Genomic DNA, 22110 nt, shown 5'->3' on the forward strand with positions numbered 1-22110 from the left:
TTAAATTCTGTAAAGTTTAAAAAAAAATAAACCTGAAACGGCAGAATATGAATCGATTTATATTAACGAAACGCACTTAAATAATTTTGTTATATCTTTGCTCATGACTACTGAGCGCTGCATATCAGGATCTAATTCCGAAACGACAAAATTAGCTGCGAGGGTAGCTGACGTATTTTTTGTACTTTTTGCGGTAGCGACTGAATGTGGCGAATGCGTACAAGTTTACGGCAAGCCTATGACAAAATACCTTGCTCGTCGGACAGACATCATTACTATTCAAAGCCAGTCAATAAAAATAATAAAAAAGATCTATGGCTGGCCGAGGCGGTTCCAAATCAAGAGGATCACTATGGGATCAGCGTCTAATTGCCAAGCTTACTCTACACCTGTAGCACTGAATCAGTGGTCGTTTATAAGTGTACCTTCTTCGTCGATAAATATTAGTAGAAATCCAGCGTCGTGCCCGAAGACATTGTTGTACAAGGTATCGCGGCGTTTGGGCTACAGAGGTCGCACCAATTATTAGAAAATAGGCTGACCTAATCGGTTACGAAATGTGCACTCATTTGACGAAAATTGTTTAAATTAAAAAATTATGTATTTTTAGGTTTTGCAGATACATCGAATTATATCATGAAAACTGGCGTTCATGAAGTAACACATAATCTCAACTTTGAAAGAGTCGAGAAGATAGACATTGTATAATAAAGGTGCACATTTTTATAATTTATTTAATTTTTAATGCATATGTTTATATATGACTGTGTTCTTCAGATACCGAATACCATAAACATAACTTGCTTTAATTTCATTTAAAAAGCAGCCTACATAAAATAGGTATTTAAATGGTTACTTGTCGAGAAGACGGAACCTCCACAAAGCTCTTCCGCAGGCTGCCGAGAGACTTGCCCGTTCTTGCATCGAGAGTGGATTACGACAGTTAACGTCGAAGTCTTCAATGCTAGAAAATGACGTTGTGTACCTAGATCCGCTACTTCACAGCTCGATAGCTTTCCGCTGAAATCTATCACCCGATGCTTTATGACGGCTTCTATATAGGAGCTTGGGAGGTGCCCTAATATCAATCCTTCGTGATGATGCAGTGTAACCTGCGGTAACGACGGCAGTAGGGAAGTGAATTATTGATCATTTTTGTTATTATTACTAGGGACTTCAGTTTCCCTCCCTAAGCATCGGGGAAATACCTAGGAATCGTTCTATTTATTTTTAAGCTCCAGCTGTAGTTCTTGAACCGAGTAATTAAGACATTTATATAATACAAGCATAAAGCAAAGTCTTTAATACAAATAGTATTAACCTCCTATTAATAATAAACGCATTTTTCGGAGCTGCAAGTAATCGGGATGGTTATTAGGTATGCCGTAGTTAGAATGGCTAAAAATTATCGTGTTGTAGTGAAAAAAGCAAACGCAAGCAACGACTGTCCGTTCCTTCAGTGGAAAGAAACTTAGCTGGAAGAAAGGCAACGATGCTGAAAGTTTTCCTTCTACAGGGTACACTATTCAGTCTCGGACAGTCTTACTGTTTGTCGTAGCGAGAATGCGTTTATCTGTCATTTCCGGTATTAGAAGAAGGCTACTTCTTTTTAAAACAAAGCCCCTCACGGCGAACAAAAGTGTGCGTCGTATTTTGCAATTTGATCGAAAAGTAACTACTATCCAATATCCTCGAGTTAATCCCTTTTTTGCCCCAAATCGACAGGCGGCATTATTACTAGTTTGTGTGCGGCTTTTAAAAAAAATCCGACGAAGTTTAATGATAAAGTTTAATTTAATAAAGTTTAGATCTAAAAAATTTAAAAGTTCACCAAAATGATTAAAAAAGCTAGCTTTAATACGCTTGGGTTTTTGATACAAAAATTAATGCCCATTTTAAAAGACGAGGCTATTAATTGGCAATCGAATCGATTATACAAGTTTCAATGGTTAGTTTTGTTGTATTTTTCACTTTTTCTATCGAAAAGGTAATTACACCAAAATTTTCCGCATAAAACGTATTTGAGAGACATATTAATAAGTACGCACTTATCAATATTGCTTGCTGTACGAAATTTATTAAAAAAAAAAAAATATTTGAAAATTAGAAAAAGAATATCTTGAAAATGGCTAGTGAACACCTAAGATTCAGCATTGAAGATGTAATCATGCCGAAAATTCTCGTTGAACTATCACTTTTAGAAGCAACTCATAAAGGTCCTGATTGAGATTCCACGCGCTCTATGCCCGTTAAAATTAGTGGTTTTATCCACACCTCTTGCGTACGAAATGAAGATTGAAGTGAAACACTATTATTGCCTAAAGGTGTTTACAAGCGTTCGTTGGTTCTGCTCTCTAAATAATAAAACTTCGTATCTTGGCATTTCTTCAACTTTTAGGAAGCTAGTTTTATTTAACACTAAAGTCGGATTCAATAACCTTCGAAAACAATGTGTTTCATTGTTTCTGAAGTCATATAGTGCTCGTCAGAATGCTACTATTGTTTTTGAAGCATTATCGGTTCTACGTAGAGAATGTGCACATTCAGCAAATGATGCGGCTGTACCACGGTTCTAAGCGTTAGCCCATAGATACGTTAGTGCTGCGAGAGGTAAAAGTGTACAACTCAACGACCCCTGCTGCAGAGGATCATCGCTACACTAAATCATTGGGTCGCAAAATACCAATAGGGGACTAATGTGTTGTAACTACTGCGATTACGATGATTAAAATGAGGCGTTAGGTCAGTATTTTAAATTTTCTTTGGTGAATTATCAATTCTTGATCTGAAATATATTATTATCCCAAATGGGCCCCATAGGTGTGACGCGTCAGTTACCACTTTAAAGAGCCATGTGGTCTGAGGCTGCATGGAACTCAATAACAATTCGTGTGAGGCGCAAATACGCTAGGTGAGAAAGGGCCAAAAGGAAGCAAAAGGGAGGAGGGTATTTTACTATTGCCACCTCCACCTCTTTCTCGTCCTCCTGCGCCTCCTCCTTCTGCTGGAAACTCCATGGATTCTCGATTCCCGTGCACGCTGGCTGGTCCTCGATCGGGCGGCCATCTTGCGTCCTCCGATCCCCTGCCCCAAGTACTAAAGAAGACCAGCCGTGCCTTGGCCGTCATCGGCACCCGTTGCGATGGGACGGCTTGTGGTAGGTAGCTTAGTGCTCACCGCAGGGCTATGGCTCTCGGCGAGAGTGCCGAACGCGCTGGCTAACGCCGACGCCAAGCGGCTTTATCACGACCTTGTTAACGGCTACTCATCGCTCATTCGGCCTGTAGGAAACAACTCTGACCGCCTCACCGTCAAGATGGGCCTTAAGTTATCACAGCTCATTGACGTTGTAAGTAAAGAGCTCAACACAGCCTTTCTCAGTGTGTTTCTTAGGTGCTAAATGCGTTTAATGTGCATTCAAGTACTGTGGTATGCAAGACTCATCACATTGAGTATGCTCTTTACGCTTTATTACAGTGGAAAAACGGTGATTATTGAATGTTTATTACGAATCAAATAACTGACTCATTTACCTATCTTATGATGTTTTTTTTTCTATTGTAGTTCACAATTTCGAGGATGCATGAAGGCAACGTAAATTTCAACGATAGACCAGTTTGTTCTAATAGCATTATTTTTATGCTAGTTAAGCGTATACCAAAGGTTTATTATGGGGTTGTAAATAAAGCTACTACAGCTATTGTTTAGAAATATTATCATCTTCGTGAGAATAATAGTCTTAAAATCTTTATCCTAGTTGGTGATGTCTGTCAAACAATGAGATCCGCTCTTGTGAAGACCATTTTCGGGAGTTTGAAATTGCTTGATTTCATTTTGTCGGGGCTGATTTGTACTTTATTTTAGCTGTTTTTTAACTTTTAGCTGGGGGCCTATTTAGGTATACTTTTCCATGCTATTTAACTAACGTGCCGATTTGGAGTGCTATACATATATATATATATATATATATTTATCTACTATGCTTATTTTCGCGTTGAAGATGCGCTTTGAAGGGAAAATTTTTACCATAATGCTCTTTGTAGGAGTTATTTGCTACCCTACCACTCTGCAGGTTTTATTTTTTCTTAAGATAGAATGCTATGCCAAAAATTTGATTTTCGGCACGAAAGAACCGATTTATACTTTACTACCCGCATCCATAATTGACTAGTGCATCCTATGCCACTTCTAGCCATTTTTTTCTTTAAAAATGTAAACTGCAAACTTGTAGCGGCGACGTTTTGATGACATTTTTTCTTGTATATAAAAAAGTAAAGTTTTGATTTGTGTTGGGAAACAGCTTTCTTTAGGATGTCATCAAAAGTCGAGCTTCGGCCGACCCTCTTCGCGTGCGTCCTTAAGACGTCGGCCTATCACCAATTTTACTCACGTGCATCCTAGCTACTTATTACATGGCTAGTAAAATACATCAGTTAGCTCTATAAATAGAAAATTGAGGTTTTTATCCATTCTAAACCAAAGCCTTGCTTAGAATATCTCAGAAAAAGGGTCCATAGACCATCTCCAGTATGTTTGCGTCATTATAACATCAGTCAATGGTCGACCATCTTCAGGTGCATCTCACAAACCAGATCAATTCAGCCGAGATTCAAAAAACCCTTTACAGAAATGTAGGAACAAAAAACCAATTTAAACCGGCACAAGTCTTTCTTTCTTAATATCTTCATTCTTGCCAGTAATATGTGGACGTCCGATAATGAGCTGCGTTTTTACATGGGCTATATCGGGCTGTTGGAATTGGTTACCCTTATTCATCTTTGGTATCATTTTGCCAGAGCTAATATGTACTACATTTTCACTTTTCCTATTAAAATAAGAGTTGAAAAAATTGAGCTAGGGGTTTACGTAAGCATATTTTTTGTGCCATTAAGTGAAGACTTTAACGAGCAGAACCAAAACGCTATACATGACTACGTAACTTAATCTGTACTTTCATGATCAAAATGCCCTTTGAAAAATAAAATTTTAGCATGGTGTTCTACGTAAGTGTTGCTTTTTTCTGTGTCATTCGAATGGTCTCGAAAAGGTACACCAAAACGGTATATATATGCCTACTCCTAAATTTTAAGCTGTCTCTTTCGTACCCCTATCCATGGTTCAAAAATGCATTCGGTGACATTTTTGACTGTTTTTTTCGAAAAAATTTCTTATACTTGGAAAGTTGGGCTACATGCTCATACGATTTCTGTTAGACATACTTTCCAGTGAAAAATAATGACAAGTCGAAAGAACTTTTTGAGCGAAATCTTTGATAATAGCTACGTAATAGGATGGGTAATTCAACAAACTTCGATGATTTTAGTTAAAATACGATGATCATACACTGAGGCTTTTCGCTTCGAAAACAACAAAAACAAGCTGATATTGTGTTTATTTGTTGCGTATAGGAACATAGTAGTCTTGATTGCTCTTTAAATAAACTTGCCAATTCGAAAGTCGCGAAGAACGCCTGCTATAACCTATACCGCAGCTGAAATCTCGTTCGAAAATGTTGGCAAAAAAAAATATTTTCAAATACCAAAATATGGAAAATGTTTAGTTTGATCAAAACAAAACGATAGGTCGAGCGAAAATGCAATACATCCATGCTAAGGAACCTATTTTTCATATATGATAGTGATGTTGTGTCGCTGTTTTTTTTTTTTTGAACAACTATCTTTCATAAATATCAACTTGAAAATTGCGAGAGCTGACGTGGCGAACACTAAAGTAAAACAGATTTGCAAAAAAAAAAATGCATAATAAAGCATTCTTGAGGGCTTTTTTGATTTCAGTGGATAAACCTCGATGGGCTGGACAAAAACGAGTTCTTATACTAAAAGTACCTACTTGAATGAGAAAAGTTAAAACTAAAAGTGGAGAACCTTTTCCCGGGCATCGATCCAGCATCCTTGCATAGATCTCGGGCAAATTTTTTGCCAGGAAATCTATGCAAGGGAAGCCGTTGCTGGTATCGAAAGCTCCCAACGGGCTGAAATATAGTACATGTTCCTGTATCGGAATTTTTTAAGGTTAATATTGCTCTTTCTACGGCAAAAATGCGATATGGTATTTCATTTAAAGCCAATTATTCTTGCCACCAATCGATAGATCTCAACGAGCTGGGTAAAAATGCAATACCCTTTACCTAAATCTAATATCTTGAGGTTAAAACGGAAAAAATTCAAATGCCGCATTTGTTACCCTCATACCGGTAAGATTGCGTTTTAGGTGCTTTCTGATAGACTTTTTGTTTAGGACGTCGTAGGATAAGGGTCACTAGGACATATCGCGTTTGTTATTTCTCATGCAATACAAATTCGTTTGAGTGCTTTTTTGACTAAACGCTTTATTTAGGATATCCCAGTGACATTCTACAGCAACGATTGAAAGTCGGCCGACTTTACTGATGTACATTCCTGAGCCGTAGGCCAATCGTATTCGCGCCATCCCAGGCACAATGTTATGTTAGCTAACATTTGAAAGGTCAAAATCAAAGCAACCCCGACGAACGGATTTCTCTAAATGTTTCAATGGAGAACTCTACTCATTTCCGATCGGCTATAGAGATAATCATTTATTAGTAACATGTGATAGTCTAAATGATGTACTGTTCCGCATAGCGTATCGCTACCTCGAAGGCTAAATAGACTATATGTCGTCTCAAATGCCTCACGTTTTGGCTTTCATAAATACGCCACATGACAATAAGCTTTTGATTGAACTTAGAGACACGGGCTTGGTTTATACTTTATAAAATGTTTGTTTTAAAACACACACGCTAACAAGCCCTATAATATTTAGAGTTGCTATAACGAATCGGCTGCCTCGCGTTTTAGGCCGAAAACCAAACGAAATTCGAGGCCGAAATAGAATAGACAAGACTGCTTTAATTGGAGTGTGATTTGGGCAAAACTTTCCCAAAAGGACACATGTGGATGTTGGCTTAAGAAGCCGTAACCATTATGACTCATTACCTTATTCGACACTAACGACGTGTTGACGATTTATTTGCAGAATCTTAAGTCACAAATTATGACCACTAACATGTGGGTAGAGCAGGAATGGAATGACTACAAACTGCGTTGGGACCCTGAAGAGTACGGGGGCGTCAGCAAACTCCATGTACCCGCCGAACAGATCTGGCTACCCGACATAGTGCTGTACAATAAGTAAGCATACGCCAAGAACACTACTGTGAAGACAATAGTACACATATTGTTATGTATTTCATCTGGACGTACGCTTAAAACTGTCAACAAGGACAGCCAAACGCTACTTAAATTGCAGTTTTCCACTACTGCCTCCGTAGTGACAGAAAATAGGCAACGCCATTTTTAGCTAATGCTCATTCAGGTAGTATTCTGCTTGCCGCTGACATAATTTCAACCAAATGTTGTATTTGACTAGAGCAGAAAAGCTTAGTGCGAGTGCGTATAAGCTTGATAGCAACTTTTTAATTCCCTCATAATTTAATAATAACTGTGGTAATTATATTACACTTGTTATACTGAAAATTCGTCCCGTTTTTAGCTACCACTAAAGCCACTTTATTCATGTCTGTGCTAACTTACTCACAGCGCCGATGGTAACTACGAGGTCACGATAATGACCAAAGCGATTCTTCATCACGACGGCCTCGTTGTCTGGAAACCGCCAGCCATCTACAAGAGCTCGTGTGAGATCGATGTCAAGTACTTCCCGTTTGATCAACAGACCTGCTGGATGAAGTTCGGCTCGTGGACGTATGACGGATACACCGTCGACCTGAAGCATAAGAACCAGCAGGACGGCGATTTAATTGAGGTCGGCATCGACCTTTCGGAGTTCTACCTCTCAGTGGAATGGGACATCATGGCGGTCCCAGCGCGAAGAAAAGAGAAGTTCTATTCGTGCTGCGAAGAGCCGTACCCTGACATTACATTTAACATCACAATCCGACGAAAGACCCTATTCTACACTGTCAACTTGATTATACCCTGCGTTGCCATCTCATTCCTCTCCATTCTCGTGTTTTATCTTCCATCCGATTCTGGAGAAAAGGTAAGTTTAGCCACGCAAAGTCGTTGCCAATAATAATAATAATATGAACGCTGTACGTTAACGAGCTTCCTGTACCTCGGACCAATATTTGAGATTCTTCCACCTGGACATTTGGCACCCTTCTGTTTTCTATCCGGTACAGATTCCACAGAAGCTAACCTCAAAGTAGCGATTATACCTATTAAATCGATATTGAGCATTAGGGACGGGTTTACATCTTCCAGCTTACTCAGTTATTTTTACCTTCAGTAGTAGATTAAAGTACGATTAAGTTTTCTATTAGTTCACACACGGTGCTTTCGCTTCGCCAATTTTACAATATTTTGCTGTGTACACTTGGGAATGAAGTTGACAAAGGCATTATTTTTAGACTTTGGCCAAGGAATTCGATTGTGTAGACCATGGAACGTTAATTCCTGTAATTTATACTTTGTTGGCTTTAACTATAAATAGTCTACGAATTGCCTTAGATTTCGAGGTTATTTTTTTTTTTGCAATTTCATGTTTGTACCCTCCAGGTATCGCTCTCAATTAGCATTATGCTCTCTTTGGGGGTCTTCTTCCTTCTGCTGTCGGAGATAATTCCGCCCACGTCGTTAGCAGTGCCACTCCTGGGCAAGTACCTCCTCTTCACAATGGTGCTCGTCTCATTTTCAGTCTTCGTCACCATCGCTGTGCTCAACGTTAATTTTCGTTCACCAGCCACACACAAGGTACGCAAATAATAGTACACGCAGCGCTGCAGTAGCGCGGACCGTGCATTGCTCACATAGAGTACGACCTGTAATTCCGTAAAACGCTTTCAAATTGTTTGCATTTTATTAAAGAAAGACAAAGTAGGACGCTGTAGCTGCACAAACGATGGTAGCGTTAAACAAAAATTCAGTGGTTGATTTACAGACAAATATGGACATTTGTTGGATAACATCCAACCTAACATATCGTTTATCATAAAAAATACACGAAATGTTAAGTTTGCTAATATAGACATAACGGTCGAATGCACTTCTATATGTCTTCGAGAAACACGAACATGTTCCAATATAGAAGGCAAACTTAGCGTTGTTGCAAGCGTGTTCGATGGGTTTCGCACCCCAAGCAAGTGTGGCTTGAAACAAAGAACAACTATGTGACCCAGTGCCAACACGCACCTGATTCAACACCAGCAGCGGTCGAACTGACAGGCCGAAAACGCTTAGTTCAATCATTCTTTTTTTCTTATGGTCTCTGGAGTCATTTTTGTCTGCGGTACACCAGCCCTTTTTTCATTTCCAGAGGAGCACACAGTGGGGTACAATATGATTTCTACAATACAAGGGCCGACTCAGCATCTGATAAGTTGCTTCGTTCATAGCTACACGTCATCAGTAAAGGATAAGCGTACCCTGAGTTTCAGAGTGCAGTAGGATGCTCTTCCTGCTATTTGTCCAGCATGCGCGTTTTCTACTTGGCACGTCTGTCTAGAATCCAACAAAATCAGTTTCAAGTGCGACGTGCAGATATTCTATGATTTTCCTCTATTAGCGTGTTTGCTAAATTCAATTAAAGACAACGTTAATTTTCATGCTGTTGCGGGTGGCAGTAAGTGTGACGTGCGGTATCATAGCGACACTTCATAGTCATACCAATACAATGATTACATGGCTCAAAAGGACGCATCACCTGGACCAAAATGGCACACGGGTTTATTGAGCCTAAATAAGCTGTGTAAACTTACTGATAATGGTTGTATATATCTTATCGTTGTTATTGCGCACACGCAGATGCCCCTGTGGGTGAAGGAAATATTCTGTGAGTGGTTGCCGGGTATTCTTATGATGAAACGGCCAGAAGACGACGACGAGGAAAAAGATGAGGATGACGAGGAGGTACAAGAGGCTGGAGGCTTAGAGGGAGTGGAAAGCGGTCAGGGAGGGGCCCTACACAACTGTCACGATATGCACGACGATGTAGCAGGCCCAGATTCGGCAGCATCTGCGGCTGCGGCGGCGGCGGCGGCGGCAGCGGCAGCACAAAATCAAGGCAACCTGCTTGACCTGGCGGCTGTCGGGTTCGATAGCGTCGAAGTGCGCAGCCCGACGGTACCGTCACTACGGTTGCCTCCAGGTAAAAGTCGTATTTAGCAGAAAATCAACTTCCCTTCTTCTACCGCCGGACCAACAGAAACACATAGGCAAGCTAGTAGATTACTAGGTGCAGATATGTTCAAAACAGCCGAAGGAAAATGCCCGTCCTTTTTTGTGAGAAATATTTATTTTGTCAAGAGAAATTCTCACAAAAATAAAATTGTATACACTACATGATCGTACGTTAACTTTAGTGTTCTCCAACACAAATAGCTTTAAATGCACAATAATGAGCTAGAGGATAGCCAAACTGCTTAACGAAAGAACCGTTTCTGCACACCTTCAACTGTTGATGCTTGAGAAAACGATGAATCTAGTTTGTTGTGCTTTACGCACTTTGTTGTTTACGCTTTTTCTATATACTAGTTATTCAGAGGAATTACTCTCCATATATTCAGAGAGACAGATCAGATATTCAGAGGATATCTTTTCAAGATATCACAGCGGTGAGTAACTCCTAATAGTTTCTTTCTTGTTACCGTATCAATTTACATCTTTTTCACCAATTTACATGAGAAATTAGCCTTCGGTACTTCATTCTCCAATTAAATAAAACCGACTGCATCAAAAAATATTTGATTAGCAATTCCCACATATATAACTCCATCCAGCCGCGTAAAGATCGACCAAAAAAGGTATTTAAGCGGCGTCGTTCTAACCAAATTCCAATGGTTGTGGATGGGGTGAAAACGCATATAGGAATCACTTTATCAATATAAATGTGACGTTATATTATGGACACATGTTTTTTTTAATGCACGATTTTTAGTTTGTGTGTAATGTAAATATAGACCAATAAGGCTACAAGCGCCTTGTTTTATCTACAAATGCACATATACTGAAAAAGTATTGATCATTTTCAAGCAAAAATCAAAACGAATATTTATATTTTAAAATAGTATTGCCAAACTAGATATGCGCCCTGGGTCGTTTTTCTAATAACACCATAACCCCGTCAACAAGAATTTTTTCTGGTTTGTGGACGAAAGATTCTGATAAACGATCTTTGCATTTCCCCAGTAAGGCTAAATTCACCCTATTATGAGAGTTCTGCAGGCACCGAAATAGTTTGGTGACGCAAGATCTGAACTTGGCAGATGTGTTAACTTCTCCTATTCAAGTTGTCTCAATTTGTAGCTAAAGATACGTGATCTGACACTGTCATAGTGAAGGCGTACGTCTTTTCTGGTCACTAGTTGATATCGATTTTCTAATGGCTTGTGTTAATTTCGTTACCTGGTCAACGGTGAAGGTCCAGATCGATCGCTTTCGGAAGCGGCAACAACTCGTAACATTCTTCAATGTTGATCTGGGTTTTGCTACGGATTATAAAGCACATTGTGACTTTTTTTTTACTTGTACATAATTGTTGCATGCGGTCTATTTCTCCGCACCCGTGATCAACCTATTTACATATGGCTATATCTGGTTGCGTTTCTGGAGAGCTTAAATAGGAATCTGACTGCATAAATTCTTTTAGATCCATTCGTGTGACATTCAAATATCGTGCTTCTTTTTTGTGGCCAACTTTTATTAAATGGTTTGAAACTATACAATGGTGGATCCTCAGTGCGCTAATGATATTACGCTTGCCAATATGTCAATATTGCTCAACTTTGATAACAATTTTACCGTATTGTAATTAGCTGACCACTATAAGGTGTACTTTTCGGTCCAAAACTTCTTGGACGAACCATCTTTGGCCCATTTCTTGCAATAACGATCATATACAGCGAAATTTTTTTTATCGACCTAGGCAACAATCGTTCTTTTCTCATAATCAATTTTTTGAATGTAGCAAAAATTCACACAAACTTCATTTATGTTTAAAGTGCTCTATCTCAGGTGTGAACAAAGGCATCGAAGAGTACCGGCGCATATATAACTGTCAAATATCAGTTTTCCTATGACACTAGCGCCGGCCGGAAAAAGAGACCCGCACTACTTGACATAAGCTAGCTAAGAAAACGGTTAAGGCATTTGGATATTTATGTAGTTCGATCGCTACCTTCTGTCATATAAGAAACGAAACAAAGTCATCATGACAAAAAGCAATGCTTAGTTTTAATATTTAAGCTAAAATTAGCTCAAAATTAATCTCTTCGTGGTGAAGGAAGGCTCGGTAAGACAAAACGTTTTTGCCCGAAATCGATGCTTGCGTTCTTCCCAGTTTTTATGTGACTTCGAATTTTATTTGAGATTTTCGATCCTTCAGAAGTCAAATTTGAAAAATTAACTAAAAAGCCATTTTTGGTACACATGAATTCTTTATACGGAAAAAATGTAATAGCCAGTTCGGAAAAAATAGTACTAGCTACCAGTGAGGCCGTTCAAATAAACTTGAACGGTTAGTTTTTTAAAATAAATTTTTTTTCGCGCCTTTTAGTAGTTTAGGATCTTCGCCATCGAAATTGTAATGCCGCTGCAATGTTTTGTATGTAATGTATTTGGGTGATCATTTGACGGACGGGAATCAATTAAAAATTACTTTCGGAATGTTTTGAAAATAACGAGGCTCATGCCAACGAACCAATTGGGCACCTTAAATATTTACGACTGTCAAGAGGAACATGTTCAGCATCTTGTTAAGGATATCTATTTTTGTTTAGATGTAACCTTAATATAAGAAACGAGGCATATTGGGAAAGCATAACTTAGTTGGGCTTCCTTGTAGATAGAGCTGGAAAAGTTGAAAGCTATATCGAAAGGAACATATAGGAAATCATATGTGCTTGTGCAGCGGTCTGCATTCTCAATTCAGAGTTTGATGACAATGCTATGCAATTTGATCGATACGAGCAAAATAAGAGCCGCAAGCAGGTTTCCTAAGGACACATGGGATAACCTTGTTGGCATTTACACACATGCACTGACAAGGATAAAGGAAGAGATCAAAAGGCACTTGTATGCAATTCTACAATCTGTTGCATAGTATCATTTCAAAATACTGATCCAATTAACTTTTCTAGCAACTGGTCACGTGTACAGACTCACATGTTCATATATTTATCAACAGGATAATAGAAAGCCGTATTCAATTCAACATGATGCACACATTAAACCATAATGTGTTCCTGTAACATCATATTTTACTTCAGGTCTGCCCGAAGCAAAATGTGGGTCCGTAGAGCAGCTGCAGTGTTCATTCCTTGCCGTACAAGGGGGAGCCACGTATCCTCTAGAGAACAATGACGACGGATATGGAAATGATTCGCCTGCCGAGGGCGAAGCTGACACTAATTCCGAGGAAAGCCGTTGTTCGGTGCAGAAACTTTCGCCAGAAGTTGAGCGACCAGTCATGAATGTCCGATTTGTGGAGCAGCATATGAAGAATGTGGATAAATTCGAAAAGGTAAAACAACGCAATCCAACATTTCACTGTTGGATGTTTGTTAGGATGTTTGTTTGGATGGTTGTTAACAAATGTTGTTATTAACGAAGCCCCTATAGACATCATTTAATCACTTGATAGATGAAGTACGATCTAGTATTCCCGCATTTGTCTTTTACGCTTGGAAACGCAGTTCGAAAAGGTGTCGAGCGTTTCAACGTTGTCGGTAGCTAGTTTGCAGGCCCACCTGGATAGATCGTGAACGATTGCTAGTAGCATATGTTATGGGTCAGAAAATGTTGCTATTTTTAATACTTTCGACGACAGGCTTTTTAAACTGCCCTATGAAAAATTCACTAAAATTCGAAATTGAGGAACATATCGGCCGATTTATTTTCGTTATTGCGTTCATAAACTTCTACTCAGACAGCGAGCGCTATTCTACAGTCCTAAATATTCTCCTGTGTTGGATTTTTAGCTAAAGAAGATTTTCGGTGAAAAGAAACAGCGGTGAAAGTCACTGTTAAAACCGATGAGTTTGATTAATCTGCTCAAATCGAATGGCTTTTTGCGTAATTTTCTAGTTTACTGCTTCTGTTCCCGATTTAGTGTTATGGTTAAGAAGTTATACAAACAGCTCTTGCGTAGCATGCCCGTCTTTGGGCCTCCAAGCCAAAGAGTACAAAGTCAGAGAAAGATATTTCTACTAGCGTGTAACACATGATCATTACTAAATGGCAAGCTATAAATCAAAACACCATAGACGTCCTTAGCATCTACGTTTGGCGCTTGGCGTCAGCCGTCAGGAGGCAATCCTATCACCGCTCTCCAGTGTAGTGCCGGATTTCGAACTATTACAATCGCTTTACTACTATTACTGCAAACATGAAGAAGGCTTTATAAAGGTTAAAAGGCTTTTAGAGTTCATCGGCAGAATGCGAAGTTCATTAAAAGAGCGAATCGTGTATCTCTGAACAGATTGGTCAGATTGGTTACGTCATCCGTGCCGTTTCCCCGCAGCCGCAAGCTGAGACTAGAGGTCTTTGAAACAATCGGCACGAAAGCAAGAAGGACACAAAAATAATTACGTCTTAACCTATTCATTGAATATGCATATTGATACTTTAGACGAGCGGGCAATGCGCTTGCCTGTACCGCCGCACGCAAAACACGCCATCTACGTGCTTTGTCATTATTCGTTTGTAGATAAGTGAGGACTGGCAGTACGTCGCCATGGTACTGGATCGGGTGTTCCTTTTCTGCTTCACCATCGCCTGCGTGGTCGGCTCTGCATGTATCATATTCGAGGCGCCATCATTGTTCGATGACAAGGTGCCAATCGATGTGCTACTCTCCAAAGTAGCCCCGCGGGTAACTATCGACATATTCATTTCTGTATTTTGTTGTTTTGACGCTATGTACTTTTTGATTCCATTGTTCCATGTATCATTGCCATCGAAAGCTACGAGGTATGTTTTGCCTATGAAGATAAATCATGTCATAAAGCAACGACCAGGGAAAATGTTCTATGCGGCAGTATTATTTTCGCTTCCCATCGTTGAGAAAATCGCGCGTTAAATAAGTACGTGCAGAATCGTATGTACAATTTGTAGCCTGGACACGTAACTAGACAGTCGTTGTCGTTACCGTTTTTCATTGCTTATACATTACAGGCCGTGGCGTACAGACACGAAATGATATCGAAGGGTGTCCAGCTTAATATACCCGGCTAACTCCAGCAGCGATAGCAGGATGGTGTGGTTATGTGTCCGTGTAAAATTTTACAGTAAAATCGATTCTGATACGCATAGACACGTATATACTGTGGTCACCTTACTTACTTACTTCTACGCAAGTTTAGAAACTAAAATCTGGGATAACTGGCCCCATTCGGTTATACTGTCGAATGAACTGATGCTCAATGCAAGATATGTTCGCGACCCGTCCTTGACTATTGTTGTTGTCGTCAGGCACGTTGGCCTACGCTTAGCGTACACTGAAATGCAGATTGACACGATAGCCTAAGCAATCATCGAACGTTTACTTGTTATGACCACATAATGGACGAACGCGCTCGGCTTCACAAATGAATTGCCTTTTCAGTACGTAGATAACGATTAAGCAACAAACAACAAGACGGTGACGTTCAGATGAGAAGGTATGGCCAATATAGTATATATATACTACTTAGTTGACACTGTTGGAAAAGATGTGATCAAAATGAGTAGTTAAATATGTCCACCCAGACTTTCTCAGTAGAGTGGTGAATCAATGCAAATGCTGTTTTCACAACACGAAAGATCCGTGGACCGGCTACTAAGAAAAAGAACAATTTAACACTTTCGAGTCAGGAACAAACTATCTCTTCGTAATCTTGCAGTATGGAAGTCTTGGAAATAATTAATCTCTGATAGGATCTATGTTTTATTCTGGAAACTGTTCAAAGTGATCCACTGTGGATCGAGAGATGAATCACGAATTGGATAAGTGGTGATAACATGCTTCTGGCATTCTCAGCCTATCTTACCCAGTTACTAAGAGATAGTCTGTCTAATGCCGCCTGCCACAGCATACGGATTTAACGTGCGCGGTGTTGACGTCGATCATCTGGTATTATTCTAATTACAATGATTTGCTAGAAAGAAAGAGCGCCTACCGCGTGATAGTACTGTGTCCGGTGTCCGGTACAGTGTCTTGCAACTAAACTAGCATAGAAGATGTAAAGTCAGCCAAGCTATTTGAAAGAACTGGGTTCAAGGATGTAAGACTCATCTTTCCCAATAACGCATGGGTTTAGCGCATAGCGTATCGATCGATGCGAAACTGTGCATCCAGACATTCGATGACACGTGTAATTACTCAGAACGGGCAGTCACTTGCACCTTGAGTACATTGGGACTCAGAAGCTATCCAGCTGTCAAGGGTTATAGGTATAGTAGATACCACAATAAAGATAAAGCCTGAAAATATGCTTCACAAATAAGTAATAACTGCTAATAGTAGTGATAGTAAAAAATAGATTACGGGCGATGGGTGCTGACACCAATGCGTCAGCTCTGAAGGTTGAGTACGAACCTCTGCATGGTGCACGGAACGCGTGGGGCAGTGAATTAGAACGTTACGTTGTCATCACTACCATTCCCACTAGTAATCTGTTTTCGAAAGGTCCCTCAGTAGATATTTGCGAGACGGGGTGTATATATAGTATGTACGCGAGCAAGTTAGAAGTTAAGTACTGTTCGAAATAGCCGAATCGATCTTTTGTTCCGAGAGCTAATTAGACACGTACCTCTTTTGGAGAAGGCGCAAGATTCGTGCTCAGTATCAAACGGTGGAACTTGATTGGGGATTTTCTGATGGAAACATTATTGTTATAACGCACCAAATGTTATGGTATACTTGTTATAGCTATTTATTTTGGGGATGATCAAGGTGTGTCATGATAGAATGCAGGATGATGATTGTTTGCCTTTACCTTAATAATAGCAAGGCTTGCGCAAGAAAAGTATGGAGAGTTTGCAAAGGAACAAACGACGTTAAAGACGGGCGCATACCAGGAATAGCCCCAGCTATTCCTGGTACATGCCCGAGCTTGATTTAATTTTAGCACCGGTTTGTAGGGACACAGGAAATGTTCCTGTGTTCCACAAACGAAAAAGGTTCGGCCAACGCTTTTTTTAGGAGAAAGCGGGCTCACCGAGAAAACTCTTCTGAGCAGAGGTGCACTTCGGATATAAAACGGCTTGATCACTTTGAACGTCTAGCACAGTGCCGACTTCGCGGTGGCATTAACTAGTGAGCCATCGATAAACAGCTGTGATCGGTGTACTGCAGGAAGGTTGGAGGGTAGATGTATTCTTCAGACAAGGCATCCTCTATCGCCCTGGCCCAGAGAAACCGCGACCACTTTCGCGGGCAGTCAAAATTACTAGTTGTCAGGTTTATCAGGGGAACGAGTGGCTGTGAATGCCGTCTTCCGCCGACCGATCACAAAGCTAAAAAGTCTGTCTTAAAATGTAGACCACGTTGCTGCAGGTAAATGCTACTATGTAGAAACTCCCAAATTTACCTTTACCAATGCTTTTATATATTTTTTTTTAAATATTAAAAAATCTTTTTATAACTTTTATAACTTTAAAGCATTATAACTTCATTAGTTGGCAGGCGAATAATCTTCGTTTATGCTTTGTATGAGAAAAAGTCGAGCATGATGTTTGTTTAGTTTCAGTATATCGTAGAATGCCTATTAGACTTAACCAAGCTAGTGTCAAAGAAAACTAACCAAGTGTATACTACATCCATAAATGCGCTTCATGTTTTTATTCTTTTTTTTTCTCTTTTATAAACCTTACCTTTGTTTATATAAGCGCACAAGGAACGTGTATCGGTAATGCAGGTATTGATGATTCATCACTGTGATACCTTGGCCACTGCATACTATTTGATAATAAAACAATATTCCCTCTTGTGTTCTACGGCTGTTGCGCATAAGCTGAATTTAGGTTTCATTGGTCTTAAAATGAATATATTCTGAACAAATTCTACTTTCCTTCACACCTGCTACTCTTACTTGAGTTTAAACCATTTACTATTTCCTCGACTTAACTAGATGGGTATTTTTCCATTAATCTATTAGGACGAGAAAGTCTCTACTTTTGTTCTTCGGCGCGGTCGAACCGCGTTTCATACAAAAAAAAAAAAAAAAAAAATCTGCTTTCGATGAACAGATTTAGAAATAAAGACTAACTTCTAGCTAGATAGCACTCGTACACATAACTACAATTAAGCTAGACAAACTCCGTCTAAAATGTGAGCTTTTGAATCCGCCTAAAAATATGTACATTTACTGGCCACCAGTTTTACATGTCATCGGACAGCAAAATTTTCATACCTACCCACCCACCCTGGTTACCAATATATGCAATCTTTTATCAAGTTTGTACCGAGATATATAGTCTTCTCATAGCATCTACATTTTGAAGTGAATAATTGATTTTTAGTGCTTCTGCACTTGCCTATTTGAAAAATCTTGTCTATTTATTTACTTCTTCTGTTTGTTTGTTTACGAGGGTTTGTTTACGTGTTGGCCTGCGAAAGCACAAAGGGTCGCTTGCTTAATAATATGTTTCCAAAAATAGAGAACCGTAAAAAACTATTACCTAGTTTATTTATTAGGCTTTTACAAAGTTTCTGTTGGTTAATTTGAAGGCTAATAAGTTTGCCTTTTGAGGCATTTGTGTTAGTTGTTTTTCTTCCGGAAGTGATATTGCCTAGAGAAGAGACTGACATTGGTAAAACAGACAGTGGTATTAAGTCCTTGGAGATCAATGTTAGAGATTACTTGTTAGTTAAGAGGCATGCAAAATTCGTAAAATCTAATAAGTAAGTTCTATGTGATCCTTCACAGAACCTTTTCTAAACTAGATAGCTGTTATAACATATTTTCATCATTTGCAGGATTTTCATGCACTTCTGCTTCATGCCCTCCCATTGTTGATGCAGTGTCAGCTAATGTCGTCATCCATCTTTACATTGACATTTGCTCTTTGCCTCGTGTTAAGCTCTATAACAAGAAATAACAACAACAACTACTACTAAAGCCTCTCAGCTGTTTCTACCATCAACGTCAGTCGGTTGGCCGGTGTTGTGCCATCACAATCGGACCAGTACGACGGTTACGTCGTTGTCCTATGGAACGGCGGCAGCAGAACATCTTTCGATTCGTGACGATTACGGTGATAATAATAATTATGGTAATGGTATTGTTTATTTATTTTATTATCAGTATTTAGCACTGATTCCACCAGTTGCTAAAATCAAAAGAAGAGATTTTCTGCCCTGGCTTTGGCATTACAAGAGTCTCTCTTTGAGCAGACTATAGGAGGCATTCCTCAATCGTTTTCGGCATTTAGTAACCCTTCTTGCCTTTTTGTTTTGTCTTCGTCTTCTGTTTGCCTCCGCCACTTTTTTCTGACCTTTTGGCTTGTGTGTTCCTCTCGTGCCCTAATACAGTTGCTGTCGAAATATATTTGTCATATTCTAGTCATTCTACCATCTGATTGCTCTCAGCTTTTCAGTCGTGAACCGAAGCAGATGAGGTGCTTTCTTGTGGCGGGCGTATTCTGTCCGAGGTTACGTGGTTTCCTCTCGTTAAGTACAATACGAGCATGACCTAACTCAGAGGAAGTAACCATTGAAGAAACGTAGAGAGTCAAAACAAAAAACGTATATAATAACTGTAAATATTCAATGGTTTGTAGAATCCAATGCCACCTTCAGTTTATTTATGTTATCGCGTGAGCGTAAACAAGCTCGTGATCGACCAACCTGCTACCTAATTATGAAAAGACTTGAGATTCGTAGAATCAGATCGAATCAACCTGAAAATATGTAGATGTGATATGAGGGATGGTAAAAGGACAAAACTGGATTCATCCGTGAAAAATAGGGAGAAAATATATATAGAAATTTGTATTATTAGGTCGGTGTTTAGCTTATTGCCACCATTCCTTTTACTCAAACAGATTCATCACGTGCATTAAGGTTATTTAGTGTTGATGTTTCTTTCATGTGTTGACACATATGTGAGCTTTGTATTTATTCCTCTTACCAGTTCTTTATACTATAAGGATCCCGTTTATTTACTAGGGGATTTATAGGCGAGAACCAATCGGAACTATATTATGGAAACATTTTGATTACTTACGTTAGGTCACGATTACCGGTCGACTACATTCACGCAGCTTTTACCCAACACTGTTTAGAGAGTATTGTGGCTCTAGGTCGCTCTTCCTCAATTTGCTGCGACCTTTTTATCTCCTATTCGTGCCCCTACTTCTTTTGTGGGAACCCTTCTGTAGCTGATACTTGTCGCGTCGGTGCCACATCTTTGAGAAGCATTGTTAGCGGTTTCTCCTGAACTTCTTTTACTATTCATACAGGTCAGCTGCAAAGTTTGTGAAGGTAGTCGGCCGGAGTGGCTCTTTTGTATAATAAAGCCTCAGCTTCATGCTAACCTGCCTTTGCATTTGGCCTTGATCTATTCAACTGTTTGATACAAGAGCATTAAACTAACTCGAGTTATCTATCTCTATGCTTGTTCCCGGATAGCCCTGCTTCAAACTGGGTTAGATACATTTTTGGCCGCATTCTGTAGGCCAAATTCTTTCAGCCGAGTTCCGGGCAGCCAAGTCCTTTTTTCGCCATCTATTCCGGCGTCAACAAACTGTGCAGACCTTGAAATTCAGATACTACACTAGGAAGATTCGTTTGCACTGTTCTTTAACTAATCTCGTTTTCGTCGTTATTTGCCCTTCTTCACGCCATGTGCAATCATTTAACGGCCAACCGGGCGTGTCATGCTGCATAATGAAGAATTTCTAATGATTATTGAATGAAATTAACTTTTTGAAGACAGAGAGACATCACCGTTTTCTGTATGGAAGAATTTCCACGTATCATGTTTTGAGTTTCGGCTCATGCCCATCTTAATCTACCCTGTTGATTCTGACAGATACGTATGCGTCTTTTCTAACTGTAATTGGGAGATAGCTACGCACAAGGGCTTTTTTAATTTTATCGCCATAATCGCACCGCCTGGTATCGCAGTAATCGCTTGCCGGGATCATGCTGTACGATATAAGAACTAACACAGAATCAAGCCCTACAATATCAAGCACAATCTTTGCGCTTTGATGTTAGGGATTCTTCGATTGTATCGATTTAATAATTGCCCAGAAGAATATAGCTGTACGTTTTGCCTGCGTGAGCCCAGCGAAAAAAAAAAAAAAAAAAGCTTAACGGTCTTTTGCTTAATGTGCACATCGCGGCCTTTTCAACGATTGATCTTGGTCGAGCAGCTGTGCCAAACCTTTATGGCTGCAGTTTATGTCGGTCAGTGAACACTATTAACGTGAGTCTCGAAATCACTCAATTGCTCAATATCGAAGAAAACGAAGAGCCCAAAAACGTTTAGGAGATTATTATGGCTTATCTGAAGCGCCGGTCCATCCATCGGTCGGTCGGTCGGTCGGTCGGTCGGTCGGTCAGGTTCATCGTTCGACATGTGTTAAAAAGAGTTGATGCTTTTGACCCGGAATGGTATGCGATACAACTTCGTTAAAGAGTCGTTAGTTCGTTGGTAGGACCTTGATCTTAGTAACTTCGGCGCGCAAAATTTCTTCATTAGAAATCATTTTGCTCTAAAATGAGAGGTAATGTCATATTATATTACACGGACCAAATTACAAGAGAAGGTAACCCGGGCATGGTATTAATGGCGTTTGGTAACACGTAAACACATGCATCGACATTTTGTTTCTTTTGCCGATAACGTAGTATCAGACCAACCAAATGGTAAGTTTCTACCCTCCATAACGCTGTCTTGTTGTGTCTTTTTAGATATTGTAAAACTTCAATACTTCCAGTTTTACCATGAAATCAAGCTTTCCCGCACCGCCTATTAGATGCTTTGTTAGTAACGATCGTTTACTGTAGGTTATATCACAACTAATATAAGCAAAACTTTATCACACATGTTAATTACGCTAAAGGAACATTAACTACTTTAAATAGGCGTCCAACTATTCCGTATAGTAGCGGCGGCGGCGG

The 22110-nt window shown here is 39.6% G+C and overlaps 1 protein-coding gene across 1 annotated transcript; it reads left to right on the forward strand.

The window, feature by feature from the left end:
* Positions 1-3038: 3038 nt before the first annotated feature.
* LOC111264946 (acetylcholine receptor subunit alpha-like 1) lies at positions 3039-16490 on the forward strand. The gene is made up of 8 exons (XM_022841225.2): positions 3039-3349; positions 7018-7172; positions 7581-8043; positions 8562-8756; positions 9807-10149; positions 13268-13521; positions 14707-14871; positions 15174-16490. The coding sequence occupies exons 1-8, from the start codon at positions 3143-3145 to the stop codon at positions 15231-15233; spliced, it is 1842 nt and encodes a 613-aa protein (XP_022696960.1). The 5' UTR covers positions 3039-3142; the 3' UTR covers positions 15234-16490.
* The last annotated feature ends 5620 nt before the right edge of the window (positions 16491-22110 follow it).

This window comes from Varroa jacobsoni, unplaced genomic scaffold (assembly GCF_002532875.2).
Source record: "Varroa jacobsoni isolate VJ856 unplaced genomic scaffold, vjacob_1.0 scaffold_916, whole genome shotgun sequence".
Classification (NCBI taxonomy): domain Eukaryota; kingdom Metazoa; phylum Arthropoda; class Arachnida; order Mesostigmata; family Varroidae; genus Varroa; species Varroa jacobsoni.